Here is a 24,976-nt window from a genome sequence, read left to right as displayed (position 1 = left end):
GCATTCGCATTAAATTTTGATTTAAAGCTTTCGTGACTGCAGTAATTAATATTCTTAGCTCTTTCGGTAAAGTCACGTTGAAGGGAAACAATAAAGTAATAAAATATATATAAAACAATAAAAATTCTCACGACGTTTCGACCATAACACAAACGGTCATCATCAGGTGTGTCGGTTTGCATTAATTTAAAAAAAAAATTTAACGGTGTATTTATTTATAAAAAACATCAGCGCCACGTGCAGCGATTTGGCAGTTTATTTAGAAGGACTAGTCCATCTATGTTCTGAAAAGAGGAGGGGGGGAGACGAAAAATTAATCTATGCTGTCTGAAAGCCACTGTAAACGTGAACAATCAATTAAGACCTGAAATGGTTAATCAAATCTTTCCAATGATTGCTAAGCCAGAATCCATCTTCTCGGTTGAAATTGTCTCTATGCTTGTACATGTGGACAGCCTCATGAACGAATCTCTCATGGTAGCCAGATGGCTTACAAAGAACCTTCAACGTGACTTTACCGAAAGAGCTAAGAATATGCATTCGCATTATTTTTAATGGACCTCACAGTCGACTTTTTTATGGCAAAATGTATAAGCGAGTGGACTACAAGTACATATGAAGTAAAAATGGAAGATAAAAAAGAGGATTGGGCGAAATGGTCCTGATACTTCAGCCGTGAAGAAAAAATAAGAAAGGAATCTAATGCACATGACGGCCACAGAAGAAGGATACCGGCTCGGACGTTGCCCGGGTCAACAAAGTCCGCGTCCCCAATCAAGTAACCGGGATTGGATCGAAAATGTAGTTACTGGAACGTAGCAGCAGCAGCTACGATACCATCAGGAAACAAAGCAGCCACATTCCGACGCAATGAAGAGGCTGAGAATGGCGAATGAAGAGATCACAGTAGGGACATGGGATGTGAGAACACGATGGGCAACACGAAAGTTAGAGCTGCTAAGAAATTAAACTGAAAGGTACACAGGTATGACATCCTCGGACTGGCAGAAATGCGATAGACAGGAACGGGGGAGATAAATAGGCGTTGGAGGAAATATAAAGAGGAAATATCGAGGAGAATCAGAGCAGCAAATATAGAACACCTTAGCATAGGCAGCAAGGCATTAGCACTGAAGATAGTGGAGAAAGCAGTAGAAAACAATAATACCCTTAGTAGTAAAACCCAAAGAAAAATGGATAACTGAGAAATTCTTAGAACTATCACAGGAAAAGAGAAAAATAAGGCTGAAGATAAAGAAATTAAATGCGATGGCGACTAAGTATTAAAGCTATGCAATGAGGAAAGGACATCAGCAAGAATGGAAAAGCAGGAATGGCTGAAAAAACAATGTCGCAGCACTGAATACTACACTGAAGAATACAAGACCAGGGAGGTGTACAAACTAGTCAAGAGCACAAATATGAAGTGGAAACCAAGGTAAACAGCGATAAAAGGCAAGGATGGTAAGATCTTGATGGATAAAGAAACAAAAAAGAGATGGACTGAGTCTAGTAGCGATTTGTATAGGGATACAGATCAAGAGAATTGTGTAGAGAAAAGTGGAAACAAATTACGAAATGTGCAGTGGATAACTACGGGCTATTTGCTCACGGATCGTGATGATGATGATGGTGGCACACACACCAGAAATGGAGAGCGACTCAACATCCTTTAGTATTAGCTCTTCATGGACTGCTTCGTGACGTTATTTATTAAGGACCGTCTTGTATGCACATGCATTCGCGGCTCTTGAAATATTGAGTGAGTTGTTTACTGAATTTTTAAAAAATGGCTCTTGTTATTTTGGTTGCCGACCCCTGCTTTCGTAGAAAAACAATGATGGAGATCATGAAGAATTAGTTAAACAAAGAGAGAGGGCGTGATAATTTCAGATCGAGGAACACAACACTTTTTCCCACGAGGTCTATTATTTGTCAAACACGGTTTTTCCCAACACCACATTTTCCAGGAAAGTAACCCCCCACGTTCGAAGAGGTCTGCCTTTACTCTCAAAATCTCTGACTTCTTGTATTTAACCAGGTAAGAACGCTAAGCCACGGTTGTGCATGTGAAGTGTCAACGATTCAGAGACAGAGTTTCTAGGAGGCACTTTCTTTATGAACAACTTTCACGGTGTCGTCCGCACACTCGCCACAAGAGCTTAGCCTAGCCTGTACACAACACAAGCCGTCTAACACTGACGGCGCTGACTGAGATAGCCAACTACTATCCTTCATAGCGCAATATCTAGCGGAGACGTTTGGCAACGACAGCGACGAAACGACATCAACGACGAGATGAGTCCATTCCCAGAACCGGCAGCCTCGAGCCCCCTCGCTCTCGGCTCCTTTTATGCTACCAGCGCGGCCTAGCTCCGCCCTGACCGCGCCTCCCTTCTCGAACCCGCTAGCAGGTTCCAGGGGCTTCCAGACGGGGTCCTCCGTGACCCTTACTCTAGTTCCTCTCTCTGCCTACACCCCGTGCACGCCCTCACCGGCGTGTGTACTATCTGTCCACCAAAGTTGCCGCTGCTGTCCACCAGCCGGTGCTATTACACTACACATGTAGTGAGTTGGCAAGGCAGGTCAATGCCTACCTCAATGCAGCGGATGACCATGTAACACAGCTCCTCCTGGTCTCCCTGCTCCAAGCTGGTAGCTTCACCCATTTTGTGCAAGTAGGTGTCCAAGTACTGCCTTACATCTTCAAATCTTTTTTCAAGACAAATAGCAAAGGTCATGCAGGTTTCATCACACTGTTCTGAGTAGAACGAATACATTGTTGTGTGATTAAGCAAGAGTACACTATTGAAAATAATCACCTTCATCCATGCGTGGGAAATTTAGCCATGACACTAATGTAACGGCACATGCTTCCAAACACAAAGCATTTGATAAAGTCATCATCTTCATTTAAAAATTTAATATTTTAAATGCACCTCCCATGCAGCGCATCTCGAAGTGCCACAACATATTAAAAATTACAACTGAAAAACTTTCAAGTAACCATGTTAGAACACTTCTGATGGAAGTCTTCCAAAGTGTAAGTGTGGGTCATTGGTACATGAATATAATTTTTTACAACGTATATGTGGGCAATTTCAAATTTGGAGTTAGACTAGAACTATCATTTTAATACTGGCAAAACGTTCCTATAGATTTAACTGCTCAACCCGAGATAATAATGCTTTGATACTTGCATTGCATTTGTACTGTTTGCCTTTTAGCATTCTCTGGCCTAATACTGGTGAGACAAGGCCATAAAGCTGTCTCCGGTTTAGGTCAATTAGTTTCAAAGACAAAGCATATACATTTTCAGAGCATGTTTGTTTGCATGTTTTGCCACAAGTATGTGTGGTTAATGCAGACTTGATGCCTTGCAATAGGTATCTATTTGGTCTTTGAACATCTTAACACCTGTTTTATTGTCAGACAGGGTAAAGCCTATACTCCTTTTAATCATTTATATACTGGCAAAAGGGTCCCGTAGATATACAGTGAGGGAAAAAAGTATTTGATCCTCTGCTGATTTTGTACGTTTGCCCACTGACAAAGAAATGATCAGTCTATAATTTTAATGGTAGGTTTATTTGAACAGTGACAGACAGAATAACAACAAGAAAATCCAGAAAAACACATGTCAAAAATGTTATAAATTAATTTGCATTTTAATGAGGGAAATAAGTATTTGACTCCTCTGCAAAACATGACTTAGTACTTGGTGGCAAAACCCTTGTTGGCAATCACAGAGGTCAGACGTTTCTTGTAGTTGGCCACCAGGTTTGCACACATCTCAGGAGGGATTTTGTCCCACTCCTCTTTGCAGATCTTCTCCAAGTAATTAATGTTTCAAGGCTGACGTTTGGCAACTCGAACCTTCAGCTCCCTCCACAGATTTTTCTATGGGAGCTGAAGGTTCGAGTTGCCAAACGTCAGCTTCGAAACCTTAATGACTTGGAGAAGATCTGCAAAGAGGAGTGGGACAAAATCCCTCCTGAGATGTGTGCAAACCTGGTGGCCAACTACAAGAAACATCTATCTCACCTCTGTGATTGCCAACAAGGGTTTTGCCACCAAGTACTAAGTCATGTTTTGCAGAGGGGTCAAATACTTATTTCCCTCATTAAAATGCAAATCAATTCATAACATTTTTGACATGCGTTTTTCTGGATTTTCTTGTTGTTATTCTGTCTCTCACTGTTCAAATAAACCTACCATTAAAATTATAGACTGATCATTTCTTTGTCAGTGGGCAAATGTACAAAATCAGCAGGGGATCAAATACTTTTTTCCCTCACTGTATAGCAGCGACTGTAAAGAATAATGCATTGGCCGTTATGTACAACAATGGTTTAGTTAATGCCAAAAAAACCCATAATGCAGCACCTTTCCAACTCGTAAAAATTCTAAATCAAGCTATGCTATAATATGCATTGCAAAGGTAGGTCTGTAACCGCATGCCTTCACCTGTAGCCTAGAAGCAGCTTCAGTAGAAGGGAACGGATCACTGGGTTGGGGTCCATACATTCCTCAAATGGGGACAATCCCCGCGTCTTGCTTTTTCCTAAAGACACGCAAAGGCAAAACTTGAAAATACACCGCATGTAAAAAAGGTATATCAGGGACCATGGAGATGCAAATCGAAGGATACATCATATAATTCACTTCGTAAGTTCACACAATTTCATAAGTTCATGATGCACCTCCGATTAGCATGGTTGGCTATGTACGGTGCGAGAGAAGTTCAACATGCATACATACATTCGGAACTCTTGCACCTGTGTGTTGTGTATACAATTGTAAGAATTTGTCCATGTGATTTTTAAATCAGCAGTTGCTTCAATTATTGCTAAAGACATTACTACAATCGTTGTTCATGTTAAAGAGACTATATTATTATGTTTCTCATCAAATGTAGATAACATAATATTAAATATAAAACAGGAATTTCATACCTGTCAAACTATGGAAAATAACAAACTCAAGTCAAACCAATTCCCTGCTCAAATGAGCATTAGGGCAGTGCTCATCTCCTTTTTACAGCCCTGGGCCAGTGGTATAAATTCAAGCTGGATATATCTGTTGCAGTCATGCACACATTTGAAATGGTTCGATAGAGGCGCACACACTGAATTAGGGAGGCAACACTATTTATTTACTCAACATGTGATAACACTGCACATAGGGTGGTGACCACCGACCTATCCTCGCTAACACACACTAACACCCGCTAACACTTGCTAACACTGACACTCTGATACAACTAGCATGACCAAGCCAGGAGGGCTACTGCTTGGCCACGCTGACTTGAGGCTTGACTCTTCTCTTCATGAGGCGTCTTCACGGGCATCTTCATCCCGGACCCGAGCAGCCCCGCACCAGGTGCGGAGGCCGCTTATATGCGCCTCGGCGTGTCCAGGCCACACCCCGGCCATGCCCACCTTCGAGAACTCTCGAGAAGGCTCTTCTTCTGTCCACGTGGCCCCCAAGGTGCCCCCGGCCCCCACCTTGATCCGGTCACGTATCCAGTCGGGTTCAGCCAGAGTGCCACAGCCTCACACAACCCCCGTGGTACTGACCCATGGCCTCCAGACCCCCCGACCCGGCCGTGACGTCATTCCCGCATGCACACGTAGTGATGTCGTGTGTGTGTGTGTGTAGACCCGCACGGTAGCGACGTTACAAGTCACTACACATTACTTGAAAAGTTTGTATATATTACAAAAGTAGTGTGCTGCTTACCAATATCTTGTCCCTCGCTGGGATCTCTGAACAATAGATCAAGCAGCATTTGAATGACTTCTTGAGATGGAGGGTCTCCAGATCCAAAGCAGAATTGGGCCACAATGTCCACGAAGAATGAAGTCAGTCGCTTCCTGAATCCACTGTGCTGCTCGACGATGTGCCTGGATACAGAACACATCAGTGTATTGAACATCATTGCAGGCAGACCTCACTTAGCGCAACCCCATAGAACGCGGATTCGTTATTGAATTATTTTTTTATCAAAACACGACTTAACACTGCCAGAGAAAGCATACCTGCCCCCATCATTCGTTCAGCCAATGAGAGCAACGCACACTCTCAACCAACCAGACCCCACCCCCCATGATTCGATTACTGTAATACCTCGATATTCGATAGAAAACAAGCAGTATAACGAACGTTGGATTTATTAGTATTATAACAATACACCTCCACATATATTTCTCTCTACATCGGTTCAATACAAGCAAACCCTTGTCTAGTGTTGATATATATCAACACTAGGCCAGGGTTTGCTTGTATTGAACCAGCATTAGTTCAAGCAGGCCTGACTGACGATGAGACACTGAATATATTCAGTGTCTCATCATCAGTCTCATCATCAGCCAGGCTTGCTTGAACTAATGCTGGTAAACTGCCAGATGTTTATCGGTAAGGACCCTCTCTGTTAGATACTGGTCACAGTGCGATGCAAACCTATCAAGTTTATTTGTTTAATCATGTGAGAACTCAAGATACCAGGATAAACTAATTTACGAGAGTGTCTTGGGTAACACAAAAGTGAGCATTACCAACGATGCAATTTTTCGTATTTTATGACAGCAAAACTATCTGTGGAGTACAGACATTAATAGACGATTGAATAAACTGGCTTGCATTCACATGCTCATTGAAACATAAATGGCATGCATTGTTTTCAATAGTCAGAGAGCCAAGAGGAATACATGAAAGTCAAACTTTATGCATAACAGGGTGGAGACGCTTGCTTCTCTTTAGAAAGGTCAGTGAATATCAATGCAGGGCAGGGCTGGTCTTACCTGACATGCTCAGTGCGGACAATCTGGTCTAGTGACGTCTCCTGTTGGCATGTAGGGCAGGTATTACGCATTTCTAACTTCATGCGCAGGCATTTCATGCAGAACACGTGCTCACAGGGCAGTGCTGCAGGATCCGTGATCTCCTCTCGGCACAGCCGACATTCCTTGACTCCACCCCTGAAAAACACGTCGACCCACAGCTTTCCCTCTCGTGCTTTCATAACAACGCTGATAATCAGAATCAGAAGTTTATTTCCTAAGTAAAGCCCACTGAGCTAAGAAGAGATTTTTTCGAGAGCGACTTGGCTGGCAGACAATATCAAAGCATTTCCCAATTACAAATAAAAAAAACAAAAGCAAATTAAATAATATAAATTTTGATGTCAAATTATATTCACACTTCAGTTTCAGTTTTCATTCATTAGGTATAGCCCTGCGAGCCATGCGGCTCTTGACTCGGGTGCAACCGCAACCGCAACAAAACATGAACAAGAAACATCTTAAAGTGACTACACGCAACAGAAAAATCCTGGAAAAAACAGCAAAGTCTTCCAGAAAAAAACACCGTATTTCAACGCTGTGTGCAAAAAATCCCAGTGGGATGCAAGTCAAACACTAACAACCATAAGACAATGTAGATTAAAGTTATCAGGCTAACTCTGTACTACAAAAAACAAACATGGCTAAACCAAAACGTTTTCAAAATCACCAAAATAAAGCTATAAAATCAACTTAAACTTTTGTGACATCAATCAAGTCAGTGTAAATGAGGACGGAGATGTCAGAATGGAGAAGCTAAGAGATGCAACTCGGTGGTTCCAAAACATTGGTGCAGCTACATGAAATGCTTTTAATCCAAACTGTATGCACAATATGGGAACTATTTAATAGACAATCATATGCACGTCACAGATTTTTGGATTGTCTAATGGTAATGACAGGTCATAAAAATAATGAGCAGATCTACAGGCAATAGCCTTGTAAATGAAAATAACCCTGGAGTGATAATGTCCTCAAGTCCAAGACATTTTCCCAGCTAAAGGGCATCGAGGTCACAGTGGTAATGCTTTCCACATTTATAAGGAAGTAGATTGCCATATGTTTCAGATATTCACAGGTTTTACTGTAATGTAGTGTTTCCTTAGGGTTTGACAGTTTTGCCAATCCAAGTGACAAAGATGCTATGTAATATCATGGGACCTCCTTTGCCAGTACCAAAATATGAGAATAGGTTTTCCCTTTTTTCTGGCAACAAAACAGGTGTTAAGATGTTAAAACACCAAACGGTGTTAGACCAGAGGACGCCAAAAGCCCGTTGCCTACCTGGGTCACGCTGTATAGTGTTAGTGAGTTGAGGAAGGTGGTCACCACCTTATGTACAGTGTTATATTATTTACTGTTCTAATAAATAGTGTTGCCTCCAAGCTGTATGTGTGCACCTAATTCGAACCCACTACACATATATTATCAGAGTATGTTTTTTGTTTGAATTCTGACCACAAGTATTGTGGTAATGCAGACATGATTCCTTGTAAAAGGTTTCAGTTTGGTGTTTTAACGTCTTAACACACCTGTTTTGTTGCCAGAAAAAAGGGGAAAACCTATTCTCATGCTATGTAATAATTTGTATCAATCTACACCAATTGCACACACATGGAAATGTATAATCAAGTAATTAATGAGAAAGAATTATTTTTTAAATGTAATTATTTACGCAGAATACACCCAGCATCTCAATTGCTGGTGTTCCGGATTCTTACCATCATAAATATATGGCTATTGTTACATTTTTATGCCTTTCAGAGTGACTTTCACAACACATTGCAACAATCCCTCACAAATAGAGTCAACAACATAGTTTTCTCATAAATTTGTACAAGTAAACATGTTCCTTTAAATATTCTTGGTTCTTTCGGTAAAGTCACGTAGAAGGGAAACAATAAAATAAAATACATGTTTTTTTATTATTTTTATTTTGTTTCCCTTCTACGTGACTTTTCCGAAACAATAAAATAAATTTAATAAAAATATTTTTATTATTTTATTGTTTCCCTTCTACGTGACTTTACCGAAAGAACCAAGAATATTTAAAGGAACATGTTTACTTGTACAAATTTACGAGAAAACTATGTTGTTGACTATTTGTGAGGGATTATTTTATTGTTTCCCTTCTACGTGACTTTACCGAAAGAACCAAGAATATGAATCCCTGCAGTCACGAAAGCTTTAAATCAAAATGTTCCTTTTATTTATATTAGTGTAACATATAACCTTGAGTTCAATGATAAACACAGTAGACTCTCGATTATCCGCGCTAATGACGGGGACGGCTGCGGATAATTCAAAATCGCAGATAATCCAAAAATATCCATATTTCGCGAATCTCTATGCCGAAACCACAAAATACACATTTCCAAGAACAAAAATGTATAACTGTTTTTAGATGATTAATTCGAGCTGAAGGGAAAATCCATGAGTTGTTAATTTATGTCAAAATCTCAGGTTCGCACTTAATCAGCAAATCAGATAAACCGCAAGCGGAAAATCGAGTCTAGTGAACATATATATAATTACAATTGTAGCAAATCAGATAACATAAAAATGGTATATACTTTTAAATTACATGACGATAGAACTTACCTGAAGTAAAGGGTGCTGGATTGATTGTTGCAATTTTTCAACAAGTTAATGATGCATTGCATTGGCTTTTGTTTCGAGAGGTCAGAATCAACTTGCAAAATCTGTTGACAAAAAAAAACACGTTTACATTGTCGCCTACATCTTAGATTATGAGATTGCCTTCAAACATTAAATCATTAAAGGAACCTTATGGAGCTAATTTATGGGTTGGAAAATATTTGACTTTTGTCAAAAACGAGCCCATGTCTCCATAGCAAACATGGGGGGCACTCTCCAACGCTGTTTCAGCAAAATCATCATGATGTCAGTCAAGCCCTGTACGTTACAATGATTTATGAAGATTTAAATTCTAAATTGTTATTGATAAGACCATCAAACATAAAATAAAAGCGATATTTGAACTCACTTCAGACAATAATACCGAGATGATGCTGGTTTGTTTTCCATCGGATAAACTGGAATGTAATGGTTCACCTCCTTGCTTGTCAATGTATTTTAACGATTTGATTCAATAATAAAAATGTTTTTTAACATTGTGGTGAACATTTACATTATGAGACCTCTTTTTCCAGTAGCAAGATATAGTAATAGGTTTTTACCCTTTTATCTGGCACCAAAACTGACACCTTTATACAAGGGATCATGTTTGCAATAACCACAACACAAGCAATCAATGCAAACAAAAAGAGACAACTCTGATAATGATATGCACTGTCCTTGAAACCAATCAATTTCAAGGACAGTGCATATCATTATCAGAGTTGTCTTTTTGTTTGCATTTTGACTGCTTGTGTTGTGGTTAATGCAAACATGATCCCTTGTATAAAGGTGTCAGTTTTGGTGCCAGATAAAAGGGTAAAAACCTATTACTTTTGTGGTGAACGTAGCACGTCTAGTAACTGCAGGAGTCATGTGAACCCATTACAAGTGTAATGTAGCACCCGGAGACGTTGCCCAATAGTTGTATTTATTCAGTATCGCTGGCAGATGTAACAGGTGAGATGTAACTGCTACACGACGTTCTATATAGCAAGACGTCGGTGTAGCCGTCCACACCAATGTCGATACAGATGATGACGGCGACCGTAACAGCGACGACCACAACGATGTAGATAACGACTATCCCTGCGACGACGATCCCCATGACGATTCGGACCTCGTTCCCCAAACAGCCCCGAACCCCTCTCAGCCTTTTCCTTATATCCCCTTTCGCGTGGCCAAGCCCTGCCCCCGGCCGAGCCCCTTCTCTCCCAGCTTTGTTCGGTTGCTCCGCACAGTCACCTCGTGTGACCATTCCTTCCCCTGTTACCACGACCATCCCCCAAGCCCACTAAACCATGCACTGTCCTTACACAAGCAACAGAGATTAAATTAATGTTACAGATTCTCCTACGCACAACTTGATGAATATCTGCAAGGCCAACAAGGTCTGGTCAGCACCAAACATCACACCACATTTTACTATAGCGTTGGTGTTAATCAATCTGAAACACGTGACACTAAGCAAGTGGGTAAAAGGCAGATTTAGGATATTTTCAATATGGTATTACCAATTACAACGAGCCTGCAGTTTTGTGAATACATTCATACAGAACACACGTAACTTTATGAAAATGTAAAGGTTACCTTCCAAAGAAGAAATAAATGTTTGACTATCACGCCGAAGATTTTTGGATCGGTGATGTCACTCAAACGGTCCGTATACATGTGGACCACCAGCAAGTGTCTCCATTGGCTCCTGCAGGACATTATCACTGCTTTAATGCGATTGTAAAAGTCGTTTTCAGATAGACACATATACAACATGAAAGTCATTCATTTATTTTCAATTAATGAGTGCCATTTTTGTCAGAGGAAAAAACAATAACTTTTCTGGAATAATATTTTCATCACCATCCTTTCCATAATTTACCAATGTAAATTACTCTCATCTGGCTGGAATTGGTATTGCTGAGGTACTCCATTCTATTTGTAATCAGAAGATTACAAGTTCGTATCTCAAATGAAATACAGGCATACCCCAGTTTACGCCCAAGATGCGTTCCTGAAAACCAGAATGTAAATCACAAGTACTTAAATCGACGCAAAAAGAATGGATGGTGGATCACAATCTGGTACAGTATCTAAACAGAGGGTTAAAATAATCGTCACTGGTGTTGGCCGTGAGCAGGAATCGAACTTGGGTCGCCGGATTCGTAGCGCAGCAAGCTAACCCAAGCACTACCGCTCCCCACTCGCAGACAAACACACACACCAGCTTTGGATCATCATCGGTAAGTACAGTATTTATTCAGTATTTATCCTATTTATTGTCTAAGAATGTTCTTTGTATAGGGGTTTTACATGTATACTTCAATCATTTCAAATCATTTAGTTGGTTGCCGTTTACCTTACCCCATTATTTAGGTAATGCTTAATTATTGAATATTGCAGTTTTGGCTTTCATGGAACTTTCCAAGAACTTAACCCTTGACATATTCAAGGGTCTCCTGTAGATATTATTGATATAAGATATATGACCTTATCTATTACACTATATGCATTATTAGATGTTTATCATGTACAAATAGTTTACACTTGTGTAAAAAGTCACCATGAATATGGTATGTGGGAACAAATATATTAGTAGAGTACATGAAAGAGACGACTGTAGTCAGGGACGCTAACGCTTGGGCGCCATCTGGCGTCCGAATGTTGCCGTGCGACGTAAAAGATGTGGGCCTTAGTAAAGTTCGTAAATCTCGGGTACGTTATGGCTAGGTACCATAGTACGCAAAACGGGATTGGCTGTCAATAAGTTGAGCACATTATGGCGAAGGTTCATAAAAATATGGGTATTACTGTAGTTTAGCCTAACAACCCTCCGGGGACAAGAAAGTGTGCCCCACTGTCAGAAGTCAAGAAGGGCATCTTGTGGACGAACTGGTCTCCAGCAGGGAAATGTGGAAACTACCACTGGCTCAGATTACCAATGGAAATGAGCCCCTGTAGCTCATTACAGCAGGGAGACACTCATGACTGTAGATTGATTTCCAGACATATCATCAACCAGTGTATATCCACTGCTGAATTAACGCCTCCCCATGCCATCCTTATTCCTCATGGTCAACTGCTACTACCATCCATCTCACTCCTACATAATCTATTTTTTCCATCTTCTTGGTGGTCATCCTCTTGGACACATTTTCTCCCTTGGCTGCCATTCCATCTCCATTCTCGCCCATCGGCCATCATCCCATCTAGCGATGTGTCCTGCTCCAGCCCATTTACTCTCTTTGTCAATACGATGTCTTTGATTGTGTGTCTCCTGATCCATGTGTACATTTTTTCACCGTCATTCTCTGCACACTTTACAACTTTTCTTAAATTTCCTATGTCAGTCTGAATGATTCTGATCCATGGTCAGCATGCTATTGTACATTAAACGTTTAATATTATTCTTGGTATTACACTTGTTTACCCATGGAAGCCTCACAGTCTCAAGGCAATTTTTCACGAGAGGTCCTGTCAAGTTTTTGCAGTAGGGGGCAATATTGCTATGTGTAATGCTCATTTAGTCATTTGCAGGTAAATCTTTAACATTGGGATGTTTGGCCAATACTAGTTGCAATGCATTTGTTTTTATCTTTGGGGGGAAATTGGGAGAACCCAGGGGAAACGCATGCATGGCAGGGAGAGAACATATAAACTTCACAGAGACACAGGCACTCAAGTTGGGAATTGAACCGAGGCCCTTCTTGCTGCGAGGCTCTACCTTGTCGCTCGCAAAGTGTATCGTGATGTGTGCGTGCGAGCCAAGACGCACCGCATCTTCTGTAGACTCGCTGTGATGGCCTCAGTGCCCCTCGGTGAGTTGGCCAGGGCAGCAATGCAGGAGTTGACCACCGGCTTTAAGGACGTTACCTGCTGGCTCCATTGCCACAGTTGTTCACGCTGCTGTAGTTTTTCTTGGCGTGGCTGGAGGAGCTCCAGGCACGCCTGCACTGCATCTAAATCCAGGACCTATAGCAACACCCACCAACAAGGTGGAGGTGAACCATTCACATAGTCATATTGAAAATAAACCTAAAAAACATAGTCCATAGCTTCCAATTATAAATATAAGATAACACAAAAGTAATATTCATAACAGCATTGCTCAATGAATCATTGAGCCCATACTTTTAAGATGTGCTTATTGCATCGATTTAGAAGCAATTTTCCACAGCTTGTTAGATCATTACAATGAAGACAGCTGTAGAAGAAATCTGCAAAAACATACATTGGCCTCATATAAATCAGTATAATAATCACAATTCTAGGATAAAAATGATCAAAACAAGCTTTACATGTAAAATGTTGAATTAAAAACATTACAATGACCACAATAAAATAAAAACTGCTTTGACAGACAGCAAACCATACTCTTTGGTTCTATTCGGTAAAGTCACGTAGGTAAAAAATAAAACAACAAAAACCACGACGTTTCGGCCACAACACAAGCGGCCTTCATCAGGTGAAGGGACCAGGCTGTCTCGAGGACAGCGCTGGAGTGAAACACAGCCACGCTCAGACCGCGACCTTTAAGCTGTGTGCGAGGAACCAAAGAGTATGGATCCTTGCAGTCACGAAAGCTTTAAATCTAGAATAGACAGCAAACCATTTCATGCATCAGTTCCACATGACATCAATGCCATTCGCATGGATCAGTTACAGCCCACACTCTCCATACCATTTCCTGATGCGGGAGTGCCGCCGTTAGGTCCGTGTTCCAGCATAGCTGGGTCAGGATATCCGGAAGAATCCGGGCCAGCTGGCAGAAGCAGTCAAGGCGGGTGCGCGCGCGAGTGGCCACCACATGCAGCCAAACCACGGGTGGAACAGACGACCGCTGCTCCTCTTCGTGGTGAACCCAGTGGATGGCACGAATGAGGGCCGAGCTCAGCAGCTATGCATTATAAACACAGGCAATGGGTTAGTGCAGATATTTCTAAACTAAACTATGTTATTTACCAGGTAAATCCCACTAGGCTATATAGATAAATGGGCCTTACCAGGTAAAATAAAAAATAGTTTAAGTTTTTAGTTATTCGCTCTTTTTCAGAAGTGACCTGGCCACAAATGATAGCTCAACAAAGTGGCTTATCATGTAGAAATTTATAGCAGCCAAATACTATAAAGGCATGTTTCTTAATGTGGGGGGGGAAAGTGGAGGATCCAGAGAAAAATGAACGTGATCATGAGAACGTGCAAATTCTTAATATACACGTCTCAGGGTTGGGATCAAACCCACAACCTCCTGCGTACCAGGTGAAGGAGATAACATCTCATCACCGCAGCTCAGCTCCCACACAGGCACACAATGCATTACACAGTCACCCCCATGATCAAGCAAGGAGAATGATGAACATATATTGCAAATAAGAGGACCAGTTCAGATATCGCTCACCACTGATGTTAGCTGTAGCCGAAAATAGAACTCAGATTGGTCGCTGATCTTTTCCTACGTCACCCTAATCCATGTTTTAAAATATTCATATTTCTAAGATTCAGTGTACACGCAAAAACTCTGAAGGCATTTACCTTACCCTCAATCCTCAAAACTAAAACTAATCAAAAATCCCAAGAGGAGTGGGAGAAATGGTTTCCAAGCCATAGCTGCAATGTTGTTCAGTTAAAAAAATGTAAATAATTTGACTGACAACCTGTCCAGATTTGTTACATATTTTGCAAGGGAGATGTGGGTCATTGTAGCCACAGAGCAACATATGACTTCTGAACAATTGCTTCATGCAAGCTATTAAATTAGCACACAATGGCCTAATCTTATAAATAACTCTGGCACTTCCAACTTCTCAGTCACCTTGAGTTCCTCTTGTCTCCGTGGCTGGAAGGCCATGCACACAAAATCATTGCTGTAGCGAGTGAGGATATCCTCTGAGCAGTCTCCAGGCAGAGAGGCAAGCAGCTGGCCAAGCGGAGTCGAGTCAAACTGCCTCTGCAACATCTTCTCTGGGCAGGAGCCCAGCGTTTCTGCAGGAAGCCAGGGGAGGGTCACACATTTCCCAAGTTAAACATGGCCTACAGCCATGACATATAAAACATACTCTGCATATGGCCATTCTATAATAAGTCAGTGTTTCCCTGATTTAAAAAAAAGGAATGGATGGGTTAAATTATAATGCATTTTTAATTTACTGTACAAACAAAAATTGCCAATGACATTAACCTTTGGGCTCATCTATACAGATGCCTCTGTGCAGCCATCACCATCCCGGGAAAATTTCGAGGAAAGCTAATACTTTTATATTTTGCTCTATGCTACATTGTGCCAAATGTAGTGAACAATGTTTTAATATAATGTGTTCGGCCATTGCCTTGGTGGTCCTGGATCTTGATCCACAGAGTTTGGATTGACTCATAGAACAACCAGCTGAATGGGAGCTCTGAGTGTCTTGGCAGTCCTGCGTCCGTTGAACGAGGAACGGGAATCTGCACGTTCGCCTCCCTGTGAGAGCGTCACAGAACACAGCGAGTACCTCAAGCGCTCTGATCAGCGGTATGGTCGCTTGTCACAGGCAACTTGAATATTCTCATTATGGACAAAAAATATGGACGGTAATAGCACTTGGCAGCGTTTGTTGAAGAATATCAGTCATCAATAAATTACAGAACATATTAAAACCTTGTTTCTAAAATATAGTATTATAGTGTAGCACTATAGACTGTTATCATTCAAATTCCGAAGAACAATGCATTTCGCCCAAACAATCCCAACACAAAACTATTATCCACATCAATTCTAGATCCTGGACAGTTTCTCTCATTCACAGTAATGCCACATCTCTGATAGATTCTGACTTCAAAAGACATTTCTAAATATTAGACAGTTTAAATTACATCACCAATTAATCATACACAACATGAGCTTAAATCACTCCAAATTAATGTATGGTTTGTTATGCATAGCACAGGCCTGTTGACCATGACTAAGTTCAATAACTCAAGACTGGTTCCAGGGCCTTTTCTTGAGCAGCATCCAAATTAAGAACGTTCTTGTTACCAATCTTAATGTTCCACATTTACCTTATCTAGCCACGTGTGCTAATACCATGCTGCAGAATTACCTATGCCGCAATTGCTATGAATCCCATAGGCAGAGTTTGACTTCTATATTTAGGCGAGCAGGGGTTCGCTTTGTCCCTCACATTAAGAATAAATGTATGTATATTAAATCTTAATTGTTAAATAATGAAAATAAATTAATAAAGGTGCCCAGTTAGGGGAGGGGGGCATTGCCCTCCCCGTGCCCCCCCCCCCCCGGCAAACTTCGACCATGATGAATACTACAAGCTCAGTTGTAACTGAGGCTGTATACACGGTGTATTTACACATGTCTGTCACACGATACTTTGACACTGTTTTTTACTTGTCGAAAGCACTATTTATTGTTTACCATGTTTGCTATAAGACCTGGCCAGGGTTCCGTGTAAATATATTTTTTTGTTCTTGTTAGTTTGCACATTCCCACCATGCAATGTCCTGAAATTTCCACCACTGTCGACAGTCTTGGGCTGTTGTCGTCCGTGTAAAATAGCTGTTGAACTAAATGGGCCTTACCAGCTGAAATAGAGCCTGAGAGGCAGAGGGATATAATAAACTTGACCATTGTTTAACCTTCCACTGCCAGTAGATTGAATCAGTGGAATTTTCTAACCATCACAACAGGGCAGCATCCCCATGTTAATGTAACACACGTTCACAGCATTTGAAATCTTTCAATTTGTACTCCAGTGAAATGGCTAAATGAGGTTGAGTGATGTTCAAGGTTAATGGCATCCTGCTTATAAACATGGTCTTGATGCACGATAGGCATAACAGTGGTAACACTTGTGCCTCACGGCAAAAAGGGCCTGGATTCAATATCCAACTCTTTCTCTGTAAAATTTGTACGTTCTCTCCCCCTGTTCTACACGGGTTTTATCCTGGTTCTCCGGTTTCCTCCCATAATTCAAATGCACACACAATGTAACATGTATTCGCCAATACATACCAATGCTGAAAAACTTCCTGAAAATTACTAAATTGGAATTACACGTAATAATATTGCCCCCTACTGTGAAAACTTGGCAGGACTCTCCTGAAAAGGTCATGAGACTCTTTGAGGCTTTCGGGAGTAAACAAGCATAATATTAAATAATAATTACAGGCTATGCTTCTGGCATGGCCACACCATTTAACACCACAACCAACACATTGAGCTCACTGCGCTCTTACCTTGCAATGGACTGGAACGGGAGGATATTCTCATTGCTTAGGATCTGCAGCCATAATTCAATGATGTGAGGTGGCTGCTTGGACTCATCCAGAAGGTCCAAGTTGTTGTCCTGGTCCACAGCAGCCAGAACACCGGCCAGAGCCGAAGACACAACCTTCTGCAGATGCTGCCATAGCGCTTGTCTGAAACAATGTGCACAGATCATTATCAGCATTCGGCAGATGGTAAAAACATCATTTTATAAATGCTTGTCTTTGGCAATATTAATTTATCACTTCAACTGTTTTGCATAGAAGCTACATAAATAATGCAATTGAGTTGCATTTGCTCCTATAGTCATACATTTTATTGGTGTTCTCTGTAAAATACAATAATGATTGTGAGATCAAACAAAGCATTGTGAAATAATAAACAGAATGCATTGAAACTTGTGCGTGTCTTCAGTTGAAGTGTAGAATGACGTGTTGACAACTTGCCTGAATGTTCCGTTGTGAAGAATGGACTCTAGTGAGGAGGCCTGGCGTGAAGTCCAGCTCTCATTACTGAACATTAGCATCTCCTGCTCCTTCAGGAGCCCAGCCACCCTCGTTTGGAGCGCAGTCACAAACTCCGCTTCACCAGAGACAGGACCAGAAGGGTCCTTTTCTAAAGGATCAGAACCACAGCAATTACACATCTCAAAAGAGGTTAAAACATTTTTTATCAACATTATTAATCCCAATAGTGCAATTACGATTATTCACTAGTTATGATTCCATCCAAATAGTCTCCCCTATCATTCCGTGCAGAAAATAATAAAATGTAATTATGAAATGTATGAAAATAATTCGTTTTTGATAGAGCCGCGCTCCTCTACTCCAGGGCCTTCAAAGTGCTTTTCAAACAAAAAAGCGACTTACATCACGCCATCTAAAACATGTGTAGTGACATGGAATGGGTCACTACGTAGCATAGCGCTGGTTGCTGGCAGAGAAGGGGATCTGCAGGTACAGCAGCCCTGTCTGTCAGCTGGTCACGTGAAAAGCCAGAGAGAGGGATGTAAGGGAAAGGTTGATAGAGTGGGCATGTGAGGTAAGCCCGGGAACCCGCGAGTAGGGTCTAGAAGGGGGGCGTGGCTGGGGCGGAGCAAGGCGACGCTGGGAGGATAAAAGGGGACCCCCGAGCAAAGGCTCGGGGCTGTTGTCTGGAGTGGGATCCAGTCGTCCTGCTGGAGTCGTCGTCGCCATAACCGTCTTCACCTCCTCGGCGTCGTCATTCAGGCAGTCTCCCAGCTGTCCAGACTGGAAGCTGTAGTTGCTTATTATGGACTGTGAAGGCTGTTAATAAATAGAGTGCCTCCTACTCCTAGTGTCTCTGAGTGCGTCACTACACATGTGAAATCAGGCATTACCCTACCAGTAGTGGGCGATGGTTGTTGTGTGTAATTCCAACTGAAAATTTACATCCACCATGAAGCAGACGTGTACATCATCAGTTTTTCTTCCGATTCCATTCCGATACGGCCTCTTACAAGGCTGTATGGGAGGGCATTTGGCACAGTTTGGCGCCAGCTATCATAGAGTGCGGTCGTGTCGCTGCAGTTCTCTATGGTGACTACAATGTCTTTAAAAACAACGGCACTATGCCTCTTTAAATAAAATTAACATGAACCACTTGTGTGCTCCGAGATTCAGCAGTGAACGGGACCCACCTTGCAACTATTTTTTTTTATTTTACCAGGTAAGGCCCACTGAGCTATTCAACTCTATTTCAGAATCGACCTGGACACAAATGATAAGCTCAACGACGTTCTTATTATGTTGAAATGTATAGCAGCCAAATACTCTAAACACGTTTCTAAATGTGGAGGTAAAGACCAGAGGACCTGAAGAGAAATCCACATAACCACTGGGAGAATATGGAAACTCCAAATATACAGGATTGGGATGGAACCCACAACCTCTTGTATACAAGGCGAGGTAATTAACATCTCGCCACAGTGGCACCGTGGTGCAAAGGATATAGCGCATTGCACTCGGAAAACCAGCTACCTAAGTTTGATTCCTAGCATTGGCTAGCCAATGATATCTGAACTGGTCCTGGGGGATCATCCCCCATCCCATTTCCCAAATCCACACTGTCCAGCGAAGTGAAAAATGCCATGAGCGACACAGCCATGGGTAGGTCTTCATCCAGCAGTAGATTGACACAGAACAGTACATTCACGTGAAGTTAATATACTTTCAGGACCTCATAATGGTGTAATTTATTCCGGTGTAAAGACAACCATGTATGGAGCAGCGACTGGATAATAGCACAGTATCATGAGTACTTACCACTCTGTTCACCACTATGGGTTCCGAACAGACGGAGGAGGATAGGAATCCTCTCCATGGTGCGCTGGACATTGTCTGCCCTGTCCTCGAGCATGGCGGCCGCAGGTTGCAGGCATAGGGAGAGCAGATATCTTGTATCCAGGCCTACTGGCCCATCCTCTGATTAAATAAATAAGGAAGGAGATGTTATTAATAAGTTCTCACATGCTGTTAGGAGATGTATTATTCTTACGCATGTTTACCCCTGAAAGCCTCCCTGAGTGTTAAGAGTCTTTCAAGTTGGTCCTGCCATTTATTTTCATTCAGGGCCAATGTTGCTTTTGTGTCTAATCACAAATTACTAATTTGCAGGTAATATTTCAGCATTGGGATGTTAGGCCAATACCAGTTGCATCAAATACTTCTTTTTTACGTGAAGAAACCGGGAAACCTAGAGGAATCCCATGCAGAACAGCGGAGAAAATGCAAACTCCATGCAGAAAGGCGCCTGAGTCACAAATCGACCCAGCCCCTTTTAGATTCTCTATCCATATTTCATACTGCCGACAGCATATATATTCCTTTTTTAGCCAGGTAAATGCCCAATCAGATGGATGATTTATTCCGCAAGGGAAGCCTGGGTACAAATAACTATACAAGCAAATGAAGACGAAAGTTATAAGTTAAATAGGCATGATATCTCACAGTGCTCTGTATGACAGACTATGGCAGAAAAACGTTGAGTTTAACTTTCCAACTTTTGTCTATCCAAGTCTGGCTAAATTAATGCATTCTATAATGTTTTCTCTCATGTACTCTCAATCATTTTGTTTTATCTATTTAGACAAGTGTCATATTCCCCCATAGGGTTTAAGCTAGTAAGCCGATTGAAAAATGTATCTCTCCCTCAAAAGACAGCCATGCAAAGAGTGGAACTGGAATGCGACCAGGTTAAATGTGCATGTGACACTGGATATGTGAACAAACTGGCTATATGGGGAGCGGTAGTGTGTAGCAGTTAGCGCGCTGCGCTATGAACCCAACACCCCGAGTTCAATTCCCGCTCATGGCCAACACCAGTGATGATTATCTGAACTGATCCTGGGCCTCCCCTAGGTCGACTCAGCCTCAAATTAATACCTGGTGTGGTGTGTAAACATCGTCACTCCGGAGACAAAGGCGGTCGGGCGTGGTGCTGGCCACCCACCCCATTGTGTGCCATTCTGGCCTTCATAGGTGCTCGCTAACAGCACTTGCCCCAATTGTCTGTTCAGGCTATCGGAGGGATCTTTGTCTTTGTGAACAAAGCCCCATGCTCATGGTGAAATGCAGTTACCAATATGAATCACGCAGCAGTTTTAACCATGGAGAAGCAGGTCCAGTATGGTTCATTGTTTATTCATTAGCAAAGTTCCATCTGGGTAACCCCTTGAGGTGGAATATCTAATTTGTAAGGGTGTCTAGGGTGCCGACTGACACATACATAGCAAACATGTAATGACACGTAAACAAGCATTAATGATATGTAACTTGTACATGCTCAGCTTCACCTTGGCTCAACACGGGGGAGACGAGGAGGCTGCTGATGGAGGAGCTGTACAGGGACTTGATGTCCACGAGGAATGAGCCTGGTGGCACCAGCTCATCCAGATGCATGGACCACCACGGGCCTGGGCAGACATGGGCAGTCGGATTCATTTCCCTTTCTCCCTTGTATTATAAAATACTGCATGATAACAAAATGTCGTGTGTGTGTATATATAGCAAATCCTTGCCCATCGCGTGGGTTAAGTTCGCCGCAATCGGCAAATCCGCGATGTGCGAACTCAAAGGCAAATGGATTACATATACTCGTTTATCAAATTCACCATGAAAGTGAAAAAGAATGGCAAGCTACCATTCCTGGATGTTTTTATCGAGAAGACACCTGATGGCTCGTTGGGACACTCTGTCTACAGATAAGCCACCCACACGGATGCCTATCTAAAGCCCGACTCCCATCACCGTCCAGCCCAGAAGAATTCCCTCATCAAAACACTACACCATAGGGCCCGTTGCATCTCCGACCAGCACCACCTAGCCAGTGAGTTGGAGCATGTACACCAAGCTCTCAGGATGAACGGATACTCTGACCGTACAATTCGCAAAGCTGTCTCCCCAGCCATGGGGAGACAACCTTCTGAGGATCCATCCAATATCATCACTTTACCATACATAGCAGGGGTTACCAAAAATATTTCCAAAATCTTAAACAAACATAAGATCCAGGTTCGTTTCAACACAGTACACAAAATCCGTGATTTGATCCCATCTGTAAAGGATGTGATTCCTGACATGCAATACCCTGGTGTCTACAAACTGAGTTGTGGCAGCTGTTACATTGGGGAAACAAAACGACATGTCTCGGACCGCGTTCGTGAACACAAGGCAGATCTGAAACATGGTAGGACTAATACCTCTGCCGTTGCTGATCATTGTTTTAACGCTGTGGGCTCACACGAAATAGATTTTTCCAAGACGAAGGTACTCTGCAAACCCACCGGATACCTTCAGAGATTTGTTCATGAAGCCATCCAGATATAGAAACACAGACACAACTTCAACCCGAGAAGATGGGTACAAACTGAGCAATCATTGGAAGGACGTTATTAACCAGGTAAAGTCTTAACTGACTGTGATGTTTTCATCCTACCTGCCTATGTCAGCTGTTATTTCCGACTCTCTGTGGCTCTCTCTCTCTATGCCTCTCTCTTAGATCTCTCCCCCAGTGATTCAAGTGTTGCTACAGAGTCAGAGTCCCACTTTCTGCCCCGCCCCTTCTCTCCCCCCCTTACAGCCGATCTCTTGGATTACACTCTCATGCTCACATGCCCTTTGGATTGCACTCTCATGCTCACATGTCCTTTGGATTGCACTCTCATGTGCTAATCTCTCATTAACACTGCTGTTGTGCACATATGCGGGGATGTTACTCTTACGCGGCGACGAAAGCTCATTTCATGCTAATCTCTCTCCCTATTCTCTCTCTCCATAATCTCCCCCATTAACACAACTGACGTGCTTGCGTCCGGGGATGGAATTTATTTCCAGCTCAGACCCCGCTTGCTTGCCCATCGCCACATCTATAACCTATTGTTGTAACAGCTCTCTCACTGGTTCAGTAGTTCCACTGCTGGATTATTGTTTCCGCCTGAGGACGACTGCTTGTATTGCGATCGAAACGTCGTGATTTTTTTTCTCTACCTACGTGACTTTACCAAAAGAACCAAAGAGGATAGGGTAACATAGGGTTTGGTTCACGGTTCGAAATACAACACCAACCCCTCCTTTTGTTGTACGTTATGCTACATCAACCCAAACATTAAACAGGCAGTATTTTGAATGTTAAATATGATAAATATTTTCTCGTGTTACATATAAATTTGTACAGTAAATGTATAAAATGAAAAAAACCCCATAGTGTACAATACGGTACACATATCCGTGTACAGTACTGTAACACTAGAGGAAGAAAAATCGTGTGGCTGAACCTCACTGCCTGGTCACTGGAGGCTGGGAACACCGCGTGACCTGTGACCCGCGATGGGCCGCTTGGGAGACAAGATGGAGACAAGACGGCGCCACGTGTGTTCTTCAGCAGTGGCGGCGGCGGCGGCGGCGGCGGCAGCGGCGGCGGCGGCGGTGGCAGTGGCGGCGGCAGCGGCGGCAGCGGCGGCGGCAGCGGCGGCAGTGGCAGCGGCAGCGGCAGCGGCAGCAGCGGCAGCAGCAGCAGCAGCAGCGTTACGACGCATACAGGAATCTCGCGGTCAACCGCGATGGGCCGAGAAGGGCACTCTGCCGCAAAACCACAATAGCTAAACCCGTAAAAGGGAATGGTTTGCTATATTTATTTTTTCATTACTTTATTTTTACTCTCAATCAGACCAATCAAACATTCCACAGACATGTTAAATTCCATTTACTTTCGAGTGGTGAAACTGGTCATACAGAGTGAATGCAAGTCCCAAGTATCAATTCATTATCACCATCAGCCATTATCTATTAACTGCTGGATGAAGGCCTCCACACCTTGTCACCATCCCTCATTGTCATGCAATTTAACAAACCATCTTCGCCGCGTCTGATATTAACAACATTCCAGCAACACTTGTGATATTACGTGCAGCAGCTTTGCAATTGAAGTAAAATAAGACCAACTTTATTCTAAGAAAATAGCATTCAGTTTAAGTAAATTGTTATGCCACTCAGCTGAATGACCATTTTAAAGAGACAAGGCCAAGTCAGTTCACATACATCCACTGTTTCCATTCTGTGAAATTACTGTGTCTTCCTGCCTACAAAAAAAACACTCACGACAGTTTCTCAGAGATCGAAAAATCAGTGGGGTCAGTGTTGTGGATTACTGTGGTGAATTGGGATTCGCATTCCCACGGCTGACCTCCATTAAAGCCGATGTATCCACAGCCGCGAAGAACTCGTGGCACTTTGGTGATGAAGGCCACGAAGAGCTCGCTCCTCTCAACACTGTCCTCCAATTTCTGATTCAAGATGCAGTACCTGCCAAGAGTCCGCAAAAACATGCATCCAAGGTATTTTATAATGCATTGAAAAACATTCACAGTTCGCAAACTAACCATGCTTTAAATAAGACTTTTACATAACAGACGATGCCATAATGCAATCGGAGAAATGGTGTAACGATTCATCCCCTTCACTATTCAACAAATTGTTACAATTCATTGCTGCGATTATATTCAAGAATCATTGTTTTAACATTGTGGTGAATAGTGCCTCCAGTTACTGAAGGTGTTGCATTAACTCATTACACATAACACATTTTAATAACAAAAAAACCTCTTGATTCTTACACGGATCATTTTCTACATGTATCGCAAAGCTTAAGAATCAATATCAATCCAATATAAGATAACATTGTCACACTCTTACTGGCAAGTTTTAAAAAATACAATGCAGGAACTAAT

General features: G+C 42.2%; 1 protein-coding gene across 3 annotated transcripts in view; it reads right to left on the bottom strand.

Annotated features, from left to right (window-relative positions):
* Positions 1-24,976, bottom strand: part of LOC116938848 (E3 ubiquitin-protein ligase rnf213-alpha) — a 142,301-nt gene that overhangs the window by 29,691 nt on the left and 87,634 nt on the right. For all 3 annotated transcript variants that reach the window (XM_076054374.1, XM_032946566.2, XM_076054379.1), the window contains 15 exons: positions 24,433-24,551; positions 21,545-21,664; positions 20,016-20,174; positions 18,177-18,345; positions 17,700-17,882; positions 15,800-15,930; positions 15,286-15,455; positions 14,155-14,370; positions 13,249-13,445; positions 11,070-11,181; positions 9,444-9,544; positions 6,804-6,980; positions 5,743-5,906; positions 4,468-4,564; positions 2,598-2,712 (listed from right to left, as the gene is read on the bottom strand). In XM_076054374.1, coding sequence (XP_075910489.1) covers positions 2,598-2,712; positions 4,468-4,564; positions 5,743-5,906; positions 6,804-6,980; positions 9,444-9,544; positions 11,070-11,181; positions 13,249-13,445; positions 14,155-14,370; positions 15,286-15,455; positions 15,800-15,930; positions 17,700-17,882; positions 18,177-18,345; positions 20,016-20,174; positions 21,545-21,664; positions 24,433-24,551 — 2,230 coding nt within the window. The remainder of the gene's footprint in view (positions 1-2,597; positions 2,713-4,467; positions 4,565-5,742; positions 5,907-6,803; positions 6,981-9,443; positions 9,545-11,069; positions 11,182-13,248; positions 13,446-14,154; positions 14,371-15,285; positions 15,456-15,799; positions 15,931-17,699; positions 17,883-18,176; positions 18,346-20,015; positions 20,175-21,544; positions 21,665-24,432; positions 24,552-24,976) is intronic.

This window comes from Petromyzon marinus, chromosome 4 (assembly GCF_048934315.1).
Source record: "Petromyzon marinus isolate PM22_M1 ecotype Great Lakes invasive population chromosome 4, UKy_Petmar_22M1.pri1.0, whole genome shotgun sequence".
NCBI lineage: Eukaryota > Metazoa > Chordata > Hyperoartia > Petromyzontiformes > Petromyzontidae > Petromyzon > Petromyzon marinus.
This window is presented reverse-complemented; position numbering and strand designations above follow the sequence as displayed.